Below are 14,620 nucleotides of genomic sequence, written 5' to 3' on the forward strand. Positions count from 1 at the left end.
GAACACATAAGTGTAGAATAGAAAAAACGGAGCATGGCAAAAAAAAGACAGAGAGTTACCTAAATACAAAGACACCTCAAATAAAAATAATAGAAATCAGCAGCTCAATCTTGTGAAAGCTCTTGTCATTTGGTAAAAAATAATCAAAAAGTGAGCTGATGCCTTATCTTTGACGTAGGAAATTCCTGTAACCATTACCGCCCCTTCCTCTTGTTCTCCCACCTATACAGCAGTTTCAGATGATTTCAGCATGTATTATCATGAGCTCTAAAATTAGAGATTAAAGCTTTACACCATCTGAAAGATGCAGCGTCCAGATTTCAGAAGATATGCACCATTGATTAATTCTGGAGATAGTTCCTGAGACAGAATCCATGAAATATTTGGTCAGCACTTAACCAAGGGGAGGTGATGATTAACAAAATGGTACATTTAGAGACCTGACACCATATGAGCACCAGGATGACAAAATGGCTTTTAAGATAAGAAAAATGAGAATATAGCTTCTTAGTGGTTTTGGGCTTCTTTCCAGATATATCAAGGTGTTTTAAACATCTTAAGCATCCTGTGCCAGCCAACCCCCAGAAACAACTTGATCTGTGAATATTTTAAATCAGTGCAAAATAAGGGTGGAATTTTATTTTCTGGTGGCAGGATAGAAAAATCATCCCTCACCCAGAAATTAGCCACCAATGCTCTCGCTATGATCAGTTTCTGGGTGAGGAGAAACTGTTTTGTTGACAGATTTCTCGTTTGCGTCTTGCCATTGTCTTAATCTATGCAGAGAGTAACTCCATTATGCTTAATGAGCATGGAGATGAAAGAATCTTAAAAACTTCCAGATTTCTCAGAGTCAAGAACATTTTGAAAACTTAGAATTGTTTGTTATACTACTAAATACATATGTGTTAGAGCCTGTACTGCTGCATGAATTGTAGTTGAGGACTATTAAAACATGTTACTAAGTTATAAATAATTTCCCACAATTGCTTTAACACATGCTGTCCAATTACAAAGTTCCCAAGAATGTGAAAAACCAGTGAGCTCACCTTTAATTGGGAAGCACTAACATGCAAGCACAGCCTGAGCAGTAAGACCAAAGACACGGACAATGACAGACTACAAAATGCTGCTGATATATTGTGGTTGTGAAAGACAGCTAAGAGATGAAAACTGAGGCTGCATAAGGAGGGCGGTGGATCAGAGTTATAGCTTCTCTCTCTAGTGATAGCTTTAGTTTATCTCATATTTACTTTTCATTTCTAAGGGTTGAGCTACCCCTCTGAATTTAGATCCTGTTGTCCTCATATTATTTTTTCTTTTACACAGTTAAGAGACAAAAACTTAGATGGTATAAACTGGGATAGCACCCGAGTTGAAGGAGAAGCTACTCCAGCTGGGGTCTGCCCTATATAATGTGTTTACTCATTAAGTCAGAATGGGTTGCATTTAAATTTTATCAACTATCAGAATAAAAAGGTTGGATTTTGGGACACTTCTATTATGTTTGCATTTTTTAAAGTTTCAAATTTTAAACTTCATGCAACCACACTTGGAAATTTTGTACAGGGTGATTTCCTATCATGCATGCTTAGGTTACCATAGTAAAATATGAAACCCAGAATACACGATCCAAGATAAATCTATTTTCTCTGAGGTTTCTGGTTAAATTATGGAGCATTGTACTTTGAAAGATTTTATTTACTGCAATTTTCCAGAAATGTAAGAAAAATCATTTCATACAGTTTTCTTCTCACATGTCTTTAGACAATTGCCTTACAGTAATTCAATATAATTTGTGTCTGTCTCCAAACAGCTGAATAATGGCCAAAGCATCAACAGCTGGCAAATGACTACAGGCCTTTTTTTCATCCCTAAGCAGACTGTTCTTTGAAGGACTCAATCAGCATAAAGTCAAAATGCCAAAGAAAGGAGTACTGAGCAGGTAATTTGACAAACTGGTGATGTTGGCCTTAAGTACTCCGACTAGCTATTAATTCACAAAACAGTCTGAAGAGATTTGTGATGCAGGCTGATTTCTGTCTAGACAGAGAAAGGAGTGTAAAATGCATTAGGCAGATAGAACATAGGAGTGACATGAAAAACCTGCTTCACAGTCTCTGAGCTGTGTTAATTTATGGAGATCTCTGCTTCTATTTCATTGTTATTGACCAATAAACATATAGGGCTCACTGAATTTGCATTGTAAGGTTTTTAGTGACAGTTGAATACTAGCCATGTAACATCACATAGAAGATGCATACCATCAAAACATGGCTGAAACTGAATACACCTCAAATTTTTGAGTACATCACATAGTAGCACAGGTTTTCATAGTTTGTTAGCCTCCTCACACTCTACTCAGTTCTTGTGCATGTTCTCATTGCCTGAATTCAGCAACAGCTGAAATTTATTTGCTTATGAGCTGTTTATTTTTTTTATCCACGAGCAGCAGAAGTTTGGATAATTTTGATAGTCCAATTCCCCATCACACCCCTACCTGCATATGACTCTAGGAGGGAATTTGAGTTGAGGAAGGTGTGGAGTCGGGCTCTGGGAAGGATTTTGGGTGCTGGCTCTGGGCTTGGGCAGTGCAGTTGAGGTTCAGGAGGGGCCGCAAGCTCTGGGAGGGAGTTTGGATGAGGGGTTAGGCTCTGGGAAGGTATTTGGGTAAAAGATATGGGATCTGGGCTGGGGCAGAAGGTCAGCACTTACCTCAGGCTGCTGGTTCCCAAAAGCAACCTACACATTATCCTGGCTGTGGCCTGGAGCTCAGGGCATGGAAAGTGCATGGAGGGCCCTCCCCCACGGCTTCAGGGCAGGCAGGAAGCTATTTTAGCCCCGCTGCATTGCTCATTGTGACGGCAGTGGCAGCTGAGGGCTCACCGTTCTTTTAGGTTACTCAAGGGCAGCAGACAGGGCTGGGAGACACTTTGTGGGAAGCGTGTGAGGATGGCAGCCAAGGCCAAGGGAGAGACCTGGCCCTGAACATTGCTGGAGCCCAGGCACCACAACCCCATACAACTCACTGCACCTAGTTCTCGCTGGTTCCCTAAAATCTGCATTGCAACACAAAGGAACAAGATGTATCCACTATCTTTCTGGAATCAATTCAACTGCTCATTGTAAAAAATGCTGTCAGGGTTCTAATGTCATTCTATAAATCAACTAAGCTTTGAAATCCAAAGAGAATAGGACAAATGGCAGGATGAAAAGGGGCTTGTCTGACTGACATTTCAAGACTTGTGTAAACCAACTTCAGCCAACCCTGCAAGCGTGAGATGTGAAGACAGTGAATATTCAGGAGTCTGTGTAGCCTAGAGGGCCAGGCATGACATCACACTGTGTTTGGATTTCTTTCTAGGCGAAATATAAAGGACAGACAGATTCTCAAACCTGTCTTGACGGACAATAGGTGGAGGAGCCCAGGATGGTGCCAATGGATTCATTCTTTTGGTCAGAAAGCTCAATTTTCATGTCAATGTGTTGATTTTCAGGCTGAAAAGGTTGAGTGTGATGCAGATGGCTTTGGCAAGCTGAAGAGGCAATTTCTCCCAGAACCATTAACTGTCTAGGCAAAGATACATGTTGATGTTGCATCTTAAGTAAGCTGCTGATGGTGACAGCATTTGGTGAACACCCTTGGTTGTGCAGAGTTGAAGAGACAACATCTGGTGCTGGTAGTGTTCTTGTCCCATTGTAAATCTCAGGTACTTCCTGTGGGATACGATGGAATGTGAAAGTATATATCTTGAATTTGAGAGCTGTGACTCAGTCTCCTGACTTCAGTGTCATGACTACTGATGCTAGGATAACCATTTAGATTTTTCTACTTTGTGAATATGGTGTTGATGTTCTGCCAGTCTAACATGGGTTACCAGTCTCTCTTTTCCTATAAGATTAGGAAAAACTGTTGCTGTAGAAACCTTCACCCAATAAGGAATCCTTCTAAAATCACTCTCCTTATGAGAAAAGAGTCTCTAAAAAGAGATGAGGAAGAAATGTACAAGTAAGTACTGTAAAAATGGATGGAATGGTCATGTGTTATTGTATCCATGTTGCCAACAGATGCAGTGCCTGAAATGAGCTAACCATTAATCTGAATGGAAGGTCACTGATTTCTGGAGCTGATGAAGGTAGCACACATCTCTTGGTGTTCCCATCAAAATGAATGCATCTGGGACTGGGAAAATTGGGAAGTTTGTGGTGGAACAGTGGACTGTCTTCTCCTATGAAAATACGTGGCTTCCTGGATTGTTCCAAAGACCTTTGGTGGCAGAAGTGTGACTGGATTAGGCCCCAAGAGGGATATTTCTACTTCAGTCACATTCCCCTCAAGAACTTGTATGCACTCTGAAGGAAAATGAGGTGTCTCATGAGTCCTTCAGTGTGTTGAGGGCCAAATCAGTTTTAAAGCTGAATAATCTGATTGTTTTTAGTGGTGAGTCCTCCACCATTGTTTGGACTTCTCCATGATGCCTGACACACAAGCACCATTGCCCGTGAGCTGGCAGCTATATCCATTGCATCCAGTTTTACTTGAGACTCTTTTGGCCACAAGCTAGCACTCAGTGACTAACAAGACAAAGTGTTGTGACTGTCACTCACAAGGTTGTCTGTGACAGAAAGAAGTCTTTCTTGTATGCAGAAGTTTTAATCTGGTTAATAGGACCTGATAATTCACTACACCGAACTTTAGGATTGCTGTGACCCAGAGGCTTTCTGGACAAAATAATCTAGTTTCTTTGTTCTTTTTCCTTTGATGTGGATCAGAATGGTTTTGTCTCTGTTTTCCATGGCAATTGCAAGGGATAAATGTAAAAGAATTCCAGACTCTCAGTAGGAGGTTCATATTTGTAATCTCTGCATGTGTGTGAGCATGCACAAGAGGCAGGGTATAGTGGTACAGAAGCAAGAGTCTGCCACAAAGTTCTGGCTAGTTCCATAATGGTCTCATTAACTAGAAAGCCAGACTTCCATACTGAAGAGACTTTCACCAATGAGCACCAATTTATGTCTGTGCTCATGTGCCTCTGCAATATGGATTTATATGGTCTCATCCAACCTCTAATGTATCTTAGAAACCCTTCTAGATGCCCACTTGTGGATTGTGGGTGGCACTAAGTCGTCATCAGAAGTTGAACAGAAAAGAATAATGTTGCCAGGTTGTTTTCTGGTTTCTTCTTTTCCATTCCCTCCTCCTCTGCCTCTGGTTTTGTAGGAATCAGAAGGCGGTTAGGGCAACTGAAAGTGCAGCATCATGAAGGAAACAGACTTCTGGTGGTGAGCTGGCTTCATGGGGCTGAAGATGCTGTGGACTATGAAGTGTGCCTAGCAAAGCCATGTAGGTATCAGTGTGTAAGAATCCAGAAGCCAGGAGGCTGAGATTTATACGCTTAGATTCTCTGAATTCCAGTAACTTTCCCATGACACAAGTTGTTGAGGGCTATGGTGATGAGCTGCTGCTGGAGTAGAATTGCTTTGTCCTTCAATTCCAAAGACGAATTCCAGGAGAAAGTATAATTTGGAGCCAAGAGTGGTGTCCTATTCTCAGAGAATTAGGGACCAAGTTACTCGACAGAGCATTGAGTGGAAGTCAACCACAGGGGAAGATTGTGGTTCTGGATGAATTTTCAGGTCCGTTGATGCCTGTATCTAAACAGTGCCATCCATGGTGGCATGTACAGGTGCATAAGAACTGGTTTTGTCAAGACTTTATGACTTCACGGCAATTTACAGAATCATAAAATCTTAGGGCTGGAAGGGACCTTAAGAGGTCATCTAGTCCAACCCCTGCATAAAGCAGGATCAACCCTAACTAAATCATCCCAGCCAGGACTTTGTCAAGCGAAGTCTTAAAAACCTGTGGGGATGAACAATTCACCACCTCTCTCAGTAATACAATTCAGTGCTTCCCCACCCTCCTGGTGAAATAGTTTTTCCTAATATCCAACCTACACCTCTCCCTCTGTAACTTCACACCATTGCTTCTTTTTCTGCCATCTCTCACTACTGAGAACAGCCTCTCTCCATCCTCTTTAGAGCCCCACTTCAGAAAGCTGAAGGCTGCTATCAAATTACCCCCTCAGTCTTCTCTTCTGCAAACTAAATAACCCCAAATTCCTCAGTCTTTCTCTCCTCAGAGTCATTGATGCCACAGTGATGGTGCTTTGTCCTCGTTGGCTGTGTTCCAGTGCCAAAGGGGCTGGTGCTGTAGTCTTACCTGAGCTGCTGAATTTTGCCGTCAGATGTTCAGTGCTATCTGCTTAGAACCATCTAGAGAGAGATTCAGTTGCAATCCTTTTGGGTTACAAAGTCTCAGATGACATTCAGTGGGATGGTGAAGTTTTTCATTTAAAGGAAACCCTTTTGGGTGACATGACCTGAGGCCTTCTAGCTTCTGCCAGTCTGTCTAAGGACAATGCTATAGTTATGTTTGCAATTTGAATCGGGGATCAAGAGGCCAAGAGTTTGCATTTATACAGAGGCTTGGAAAATTCCTGTACACAGAAATCTAGTGAGCCTGGTTCAGAAGTGGGTCTCATTGACTTTTTTCACTGGGAAGACCTAAGGGCAAACCTCCCTGTCCTTTCTGGCTTGGGAGCCGAAGGACATGCATATTACACACTTACTCAGAATATGTGGTACTCCAGACAACAGAGGGACTTCAAGCTTTTGTTTAAAGCTGGGATAGCTCTCTCACGTGAAAGCTAGTATTTGAACCCCAGAACATCAGATGACATTGCACCATATAGGTGAGTTCTAAGAACTACATATTGCAACAGGCAACCAAATTATAATATAAAGCTATTAGAAAACACTACAATCGGGGCTGGTGGCCTGCTGTATTGTTGGGCTCCATCTTAAATTGTGCAAGGAGCTGAGACACTGAACAGCAGCAAGCACACATCTCCTCCCCTTATATACCTTTGTGGTGGAATACATGCATGCCTTCTGGGTACTGGTGGCTAAAAAGACTCTCTCTCTTTATACATGACACACATGCATACATATCTACATACATAGAATGTGTATGTGGGCAATCACTTGAAGGATCACTGCTAATATTATTCATATAGATATACCAAGTGCTTCTCGTATAATACCAAGTGCATTAAATCTGCAAACGTGGAATTTTAAATGGTCCTTATTTTCAAAGAAAAATAATTTCCATTTTTTCCAAAGGAACTTACCACACTGATCCACTTTGTTTCATTAAATCTAAAAAACAGTAACTTGAGTAGAACTGTTTTGCTACAAGATATATTATAGGGGAAGTTTTCAGTAGTGCCACAGAAATTTAGGATCACTGCTCCCGCTGACTTTTAATGGATTCTGGACTCGTAAATACAGCACAAAAAAATTTTTATGCAGAATATTTTTTCATTCCAAAATGCAGTTTTTGATTGGCTAAAACAATTCTCAAATTCAGGTAGATTTTGGCAAGTTATTTTGGTTACAAAATTGGAAATCTCAAAACAATTTCAGAATTTCTTAAACTAAACATTTCTACTTTTTGTGTTGGAAAAGCATTTTGGAATTTCCCTCTATGTTATTTTAAAGATTATGAATGTGTTAACCAAAGAATAAAGTATTTTGGTTTGGACGTGACATAAAAATGTTTGTTAGCACAAAATGAAATTTTAACTTTGCCAAAAATTACTTAATCTTTTGGTTTTGGGTCAAACTGAAACAATTTTCATTTCCCGTTTTCTGGACCTAAACCTAATCCAAATAGTCAGTTATCTGTACAGCATTGGTATGAAATCCCTTAGTTACTTTTGAAAATTTCCTCCTTTATCCCAATTTATCTATTATATTACAAACTCTTGGTTAACCATGAATCTCAGCCCACAACAGCAGTGAATACCATGTTACAACCCGCATATCGAAAGGTTTCAGAGGTGTCTGAGACCCCTTTGAAAAATTAGATTTTATTGTAATTTGAACATCTTTAACAAATACAAAGAAGTATAGAATTATAATTCAAACCCCACAATTAATACCTGGACTCATGGTTAATCCTCGTGAGAGGCCAGTCTGAGCAAATATACTGCTTTCAACTTTCTTTAAAGGTTATTACCTAGCAGGTATCACATTTCAGGCCTCAGTAAACCATTAGGGACAACTGCATTATTAAAAAAGGGCACAGATTCATATTTTCGTACTTACTCTCATGACAAATGATGCCCAAAATAAGCAATGGGTATATAATGCAGTAATCCTGCACGCCCACTTCTCCACATCCTCAGGTAATCAATATTTTTGAGCTCCAAAACGGAGGCACAGTGTGGGGGCACAATAGGGAAGTAAGTGTTTTGTGGGGTGAAAAAGGGAGGTTGGTAGAGAAGTGACGGGAAATTGGGAGAAGGAACACCCTTCCTTCTCTCTCCCATCATACTTATCCATACCAGCTCTTTACTGTTTACCCCTAGTTCCAACCTCTTCCTTTTCAACCTAGCTTTTGCTCAAGGTCCCTCACATGCACATCAGTTATTCATCCACCCAAATCACCAGCTGACTCCATTCCCCCCAGCATTCAATCCCACCCATTCACCCCCTGCCTGTCCCTGTACTCTTAACCAAGTCCTATCAGCTCAGAAACATCTTACGCAGTAGGAAGAGAACTCTTCTCTTCTGACCTAATTTCTCCACAGGCTTGTTTATGAGCTCTGAGCCATCTTCTGCCTGATATCCCGAGGCTTAGAAAACCCTACATTCACACACAACCCTCCAGAAAAACAACCCCAGGCTCAGAGCCTTTTTTTTTTTTGGCTACCTGACATCATCCACCACCATGGTAAGAGGCTTCACCCAGGTGCTGTTTGATCTGGGAAAGTAGAAAGAGAGCTAACACACAGGGTGTGTCTACACAGGCACAAATCTTCACAATAGTCATGTTAATGGCCATTTCGAAGATTACTAATGAGGCGCTGAACTGAATATTCAGCACCTTGTTAGCATTACGATGCTTCCAGCTGCGGCACTTCGAAAGTGCTGCTTTTGAAAGTGCGCGGCTCAGCACAGCTACATGGGGATCCTTTTCGAAAGGACCCCATGCATTTTGAAATCTCCTTATCCCACTCACCAACTGGAATAAGGGGAGTTTGAAAGGTGCGGGTCCTTTCGAAAAGGACCCCCGTGTAGCCGTGCCGAGCCACGCGCTTTCAAAGCACCATGGCCAGAAGCATCCTAATGCTAATGAGGCACTGAATATTCAATTCAGAGCCTCATTAGTAATCTTCAAAATATGGCTATTTCGAAGATCTGTGCCCATGTAGACACGGCCATAAAATAGTCCTAAACTCTGTTTACGTGATGCTAAACAGCAATACCATTGCTTTGCTCCTTCTCTCTGCTGTCTACCACCCATTTGCTGCAGGGCTAGGAATTCGCTGCTAGGCCACCAATTGTACTAAGCCTGAGAAACCCTCACCACTGGCAGCAAATAGCATTGCATTCTGTAGTTTGCGCCAAAGGCACAAAAGTGGGACACTGCAATGTGGTAGTATTTAGCCCCATTCAATCCAGCTAATCACTAGCCGCTTTCATTCTCTCTCACACAGAACAGCAGCTAGAGTAGGTGCCATGATAGTGACTGCATGCACACATGCAAAAAAAAGTATGGAAGGAAGAACATATGTTTTGATTCCTACAACATCCAGCTCACAGGCCACGAAAGCCCTTAACGCAATTGTGTTAAGAATGAAATAAGAAAGTAAAGAGAAAACTGCAAATGGAAGGACCATTTTCTTGCCTGCTGAGCTCTAGAAGTCATGCCTTGTGAATACACTGGAAAAGCTCACAGGAACTTAAGGTGACATTTTTGAGCCAACTCTGCTTACATTTAGGGCAGCTTACACCTGGGAGGCTAGATGGAGGAAACCAGCATTTACTGGTCTGATGTTACAAAACTATGCAAGTAAAGTGTGGGTGATGGAATTTTAGAGGAAATGTTTTTCCCCATTAACTTGTAAGTTGCTCATTTTCTGAGAACAAAGGTTGTTTAAAGGTTTAGTCAGTGAAACCCTCCTGTATTGCTCTGAATGGAATTTACTGTTTAACTAATACAGGAATTAAACTAAAGCACAGTGAAGACTCTGAAGCCTGTGACAAAAGAATAGATTGTCTTTCAGGGGGTTTTGTGTTACCAATGTGCTCCAGAAACATTGTTCTATTTATGGCTTCAATGAAAACAAAGAGCTAGTGAATCAAAAATTATTTTTTCAGATGATTCTTACCAGGTTCAGCTGCAGACCGGGGCTCTGGATATCACATTATCCAAGGAGAAAATAAACAAGAAAAATGCATTAGAAAAAGAGGTTACATTAATAACAGGAATAAAACTTGTATACAGAAATAGAACAGACAAGTACAGTATCTATGAAGAATTTAAAAAAAAAAAAAAAATCAAGGATGGCATTCATATCTCCTGCTTATAATAGTTATTCTGGAATTAATGTACTTAGGGTACGTCTACACTAGGAACTAACTTTGAAGTTAGCTTCAAAGTTAATCACTACATCAAAGTAGCCAGCAGAGAGTCTACACACATTTTCCCCTCACAGAATCACAGGGCTGGAAGGGACCTCACAAGGTCATCTAGTCCAGCCTCCAAAAGTTCGTCAGTCGGGAGCCCAACTTCGAAGTCCTTACTCCATTCCCAGGAATGGAGTAGTGCCCTACTTTGAAGTTTAACTTCCAAGTAGGGTGTGTGAAGATGCTGTACTTTCAAGTTGCTCATTTAGAAGTTGTGCTTCAAAGTAAGCAACTTCAAAGTTATTTTTACAGTGTAGACAGAGCCTTGGTGTTTATTACTGTTACCCAAATAAGTGGGTAAGAGGTTTTCCCTTAAACCAGAACTCAGTCCTTATGGGGGGGAAAGTGACTGCTTTGAGTGATCGAGGCTAATTCCATAGGGCTTTCTTGAGAACACATGATTATTATTTGGGCTAGCCAGGAGGCTATTTCTTACTTTTCTGGAGAATTCTGAAATCTGGAGAATCTTGGATTTCAACACCCTGTCGAAACCACGCAACGTGTAAGGGAGGAGCTCCCCTGACTCTGCACTCTAGTACAACCACCTGTCCTTCAGATGCTGTGGAGTTTTGCAGCTCCTGAAATGTACCAAACATGCTTTAAATTAACAAAACACACCCACAAAAGCACTACATATTTTAAAACAGGCAAATCAAGCTTCCCTTCCTCACCCATCCTCAATCTATTGAGTGCTGTCATAACATCCTGCTAATTTTCTTTTGTAAGAACAGTCTTTTTGATTTTAATATGTCTAATTTGGAGTCTATTTTCAAATACATTCTTATCATGATTACAGAAGAATTAGAGCAATGCTCAGAGGGGTAGCCATGTTAGTCTGTATCCGCAAAAACAACAAGAAGTCCTGTGGCACCTTTTAGACTATCTGATATTTTGGAGCATAAGCATTTGTGCGCAAAGACCTGCTTTGTCAGGCAAGCAGGTCTTTGCTCACAAAAGCTTACGTTCCAAAATATCAGTTAGTCGATAAGGTGCCAAAGGACTTCTTGTTTTTTTCAGGCCAATGCTGTTTCTCTAGGAGGAGGCTGATTTTCTGAAAACAATATCATCAAGGAGAAAGTGGAAAAGGATTAACTCTCCAAACACATAAGAGGTGGATGTCAATAGATAGAATATTGTCTTATTTTTTACCCCAGGGTGTGAAATGAAAAATTTTCAGCCAGCAAACATCTTTTATGATGTGCACTAGGTTTACTACACAGTGGCTAATCTGGACAGGAGAGATAATTGTTCTTGCCAGGCAACACAATTATGTTAAGCATAGTATTACCCTAAGTGTTAGGAAGTTATGTTAACTGACTTTATTCTGCTCAATCAAGTCAAGTCAATCATAACACCTTGCATTAGCTGAAGTAAGCTTTGGCTTAAATAAACAGAAAAACTGTCAGCTTCAGGTACAGAGTTATTCTCACAGGTTAACAGCAGAATGTCTTAAAAAGGAAAAGGACAAGCTATATGAATGGTCTAGCTTGGGATCGAGGTGCTGTAGGTGGGAAGTGGGGTCAACAGTTTCGCCCTCTCCACTAACCAGCCCAATGCTCCGCTGAGTAACAGGATCAGGGCACAGGGACTTACCCTGCCTCTGCCCAGCTCCAAGCTGTGTAACATGGTTAAGAGCTTGCTCCACTCCATTCACCCATCTGATGCTCCAGACTGGGAATGGAGCATGGCTAGAATGCTATACTCAGACCCTGTTCCTGAGCTGGAGCCCCAGACACGTGGGCAGAGCAGTAATGCTCCTGTCTGTGGACCTCACTCTCCCTGAGGCCTTATGTCTCCTGGATAGTGCTTCCATCCCCTCCCCCTCAAGGCTAGTTGAAGCACAGGCAGCCCTACCCACCCTGTCTCATCCACCCCCACATCACTGTCCACCCCCCCCCACTCCAAATCAGAGCCATCCCAAGTGTTGTCCCCTTTGGTTTACACCACTGCTTCAGGGACCAGTACCTAACCAAGACAAAAGACAAGGAAAGAAACAGAACAAGTAATTAAGGAAAACTGGATAAACTGGTGGTTTAAATTTTAATGATATGTACATAAGAACATAATAATGGCCATTACTGGGTCAGACCAAAGGTTCATCTAGCCCAGCATCACATCTGCTGACAGTGGCCAGTGCCAGGTGCCGCAAAGGGAGGGGACTGAAGACAATGATCAAGCAACTTGTCTCCTGCCATCCATCTCCAGCCTCTGACAAACAGAGGCCAGGGACACCATTCCTACCCCCTGGCTAATAGCCTTTTATGGACCTAACCTCCATGAATTTATCTAGCTCTTCATGTAAGTTTTGTTAACTCTACACTCACCCAATAAATAGGCCTAGCTAAAATGTGCAACTCAAAGCACATCATTCTGTGTAAAGTAAATGTTACAATGCAGCACAGGAGGGCTTTCTGGAGACTAATGTCACACTGAACCTTTTTCCTGTATTGTATTATTATTGGCTTAGAGCGCAAACCTGATTGGTATTGGTGGTCTCTTGACTGCATTTCATAATGAGCCAAAGTATAGTTAAACAACGGCCTATATCAACACTATTATTTTCAAAATTACTTTTAGAATGTGAAAGATATTTTCAAGATTTTTTTTTCCGCAACATTTGAAGCCATCAAAGCAGAGGAAATAATACAAATCAATTTGTTGAAAATTCACACGTATGTGGCTGCCGAGAGGGGGAGAGAGTTCTGAGCTGAAAATTTGCCACAGAACATTGCATGCACTTGAAGAACTACGCAGCACTTTGATAAAGAGCTCTATAGCAGAAATGAAACATCACACTTGAGGAAAGCGTGGGCAGGTAGATGATGACTATTTTGAGTAGGTTTTCTGTTATCCATATTAAGAATATGAAGCAAAGAGACTGATTTGTTGTTGTCTGGTGCGAGCTGTCTCATACCCTCTCTATTGTGTGTTAAAAACTGCATTTTTAGGTTCTAATTCAATAAAGCACTTCAGTATGTATTCAGTTCTAACCACAGTACTCCACTAATTATTCACATACAGTAGACCTCCAACTTATGCAAAAGTTGTCTATTTGCGCAGCCCCACATAAGTCAAATTTCATGTAACTTGCAGGAGCAAGGAAACTGACCAGTACAGCATCACTGGTCAGTTTCCTGTCTCCTGTGAGTGGTGGGCAGCCCAGAGCCTGACTCTGGGCTGTCCATTGTTCTCAGAAGAGGGGAAACTGACCAGTGCTGCATTGGTCAGCTTCCCTGCTCCTGTCAGTAAAGGCAGCCAAAAGTCAGGCTGCCACCCCTGACAGAAGCAACAGCCTGACTCTTGACAGCCCCGACAGGATGGGGGAGGTTGCCACCCCTGATAGGAGACAGGAAACTGAGCAGCCCAGCCCAGCCTCTGAGTGGTGGGAAGCTGGCACCTAGCTCCAGGCTGCCTGCCATGCCCAGGAGCCAGAAAACTCACCAGCACTGCTGCACTGGTCAGCTTCCCAGCAGCGCTAAGTGACAGGCAGCCTGGAGCCAGGCGCCACCTCCCTGCCATTCAGACCTAAGTTAACACATGATAGGCGCAACTTGAGCGCACGTATCTCGAGGTTCTACTGTACTTGTAACTAAACACATACTCAGGTGCTGTGCTGTATTATAGCCTAAAATCTCTGAATTGGTGATTTTTTTTCCTGTAGCTGGTAGTAGGCATCCTTCAGTCTGCATAGACTATGGATCGCGCCCTTTATAGTTTTAATTGAGGACTTCATTTACAGCGTCTACTGTGACTATGAAGACCCACATGAGAGTGACAGTCCTTGCTGCATCTCTTGCAGATGTGGTGGGTGTCTGGCAAGTCCTTAGTGTGCTTTCTGTGCACTCGCTTCTCCTCTGCTAGCTGTCTGATCCTCATTTCGCCCTTCTGAAGGCCCTTGTGTAACCCCTGCCTCCATCTGCTGCGGTCGTCTGCTAGTTCTTCCCAGTTGTCCAGCTCGATGTCTACCTCTCTGAGGTCTCTCTTGCAGACATCTTTGTAGCGCAACTGGGGGCATCTGGGAGGTCTTTTGCCAGAGGCTAGCTCACCATACAGGATGTCTTTTGGAATCCTTCCATCATTC

At 42.0% G+C, this 14,620-nt stretch overlaps 1 protein-coding gene across 6 annotated transcripts in view; it reads right to left on the reverse strand.

Moving 5' to 3' along the window:
• Positions 1–14,620, reverse strand: part of PALLD (palladin, cytoskeletal associated protein) — a 357,303-nt gene that overhangs the window by 172,378 nt on the left and 170,305 nt on the right. For all 6 annotated transcript variants that reach the window (XM_074993049.1, XM_074993048.1, XM_074993047.1 and 3 more), the window contains 2 exons: positions 10,976–11,117; positions 10,242–10,265 (listed from right to left, as the gene is read on the reverse strand). In XM_074993049.1, the coding sequence (XP_074849150.1) occupies positions 10,242–10,265; positions 10,976–11,117 (166 nt within the window). The remainder of the gene's footprint in view (positions 1–10,241; positions 10,266–10,975; positions 11,118–14,620) is intronic.

The sequence above is a fragment of the Carettochelys insculpta genome, chromosome 4 (genome assembly GCF_033958435.1).
Source record: "Carettochelys insculpta isolate YL-2023 chromosome 4, ASM3395843v1, whole genome shotgun sequence".
In the NCBI taxonomy this organism is placed as follows: domain Eukaryota; kingdom Metazoa; phylum Chordata; order Testudines; family Carettochelyidae; genus Carettochelys; species Carettochelys insculpta.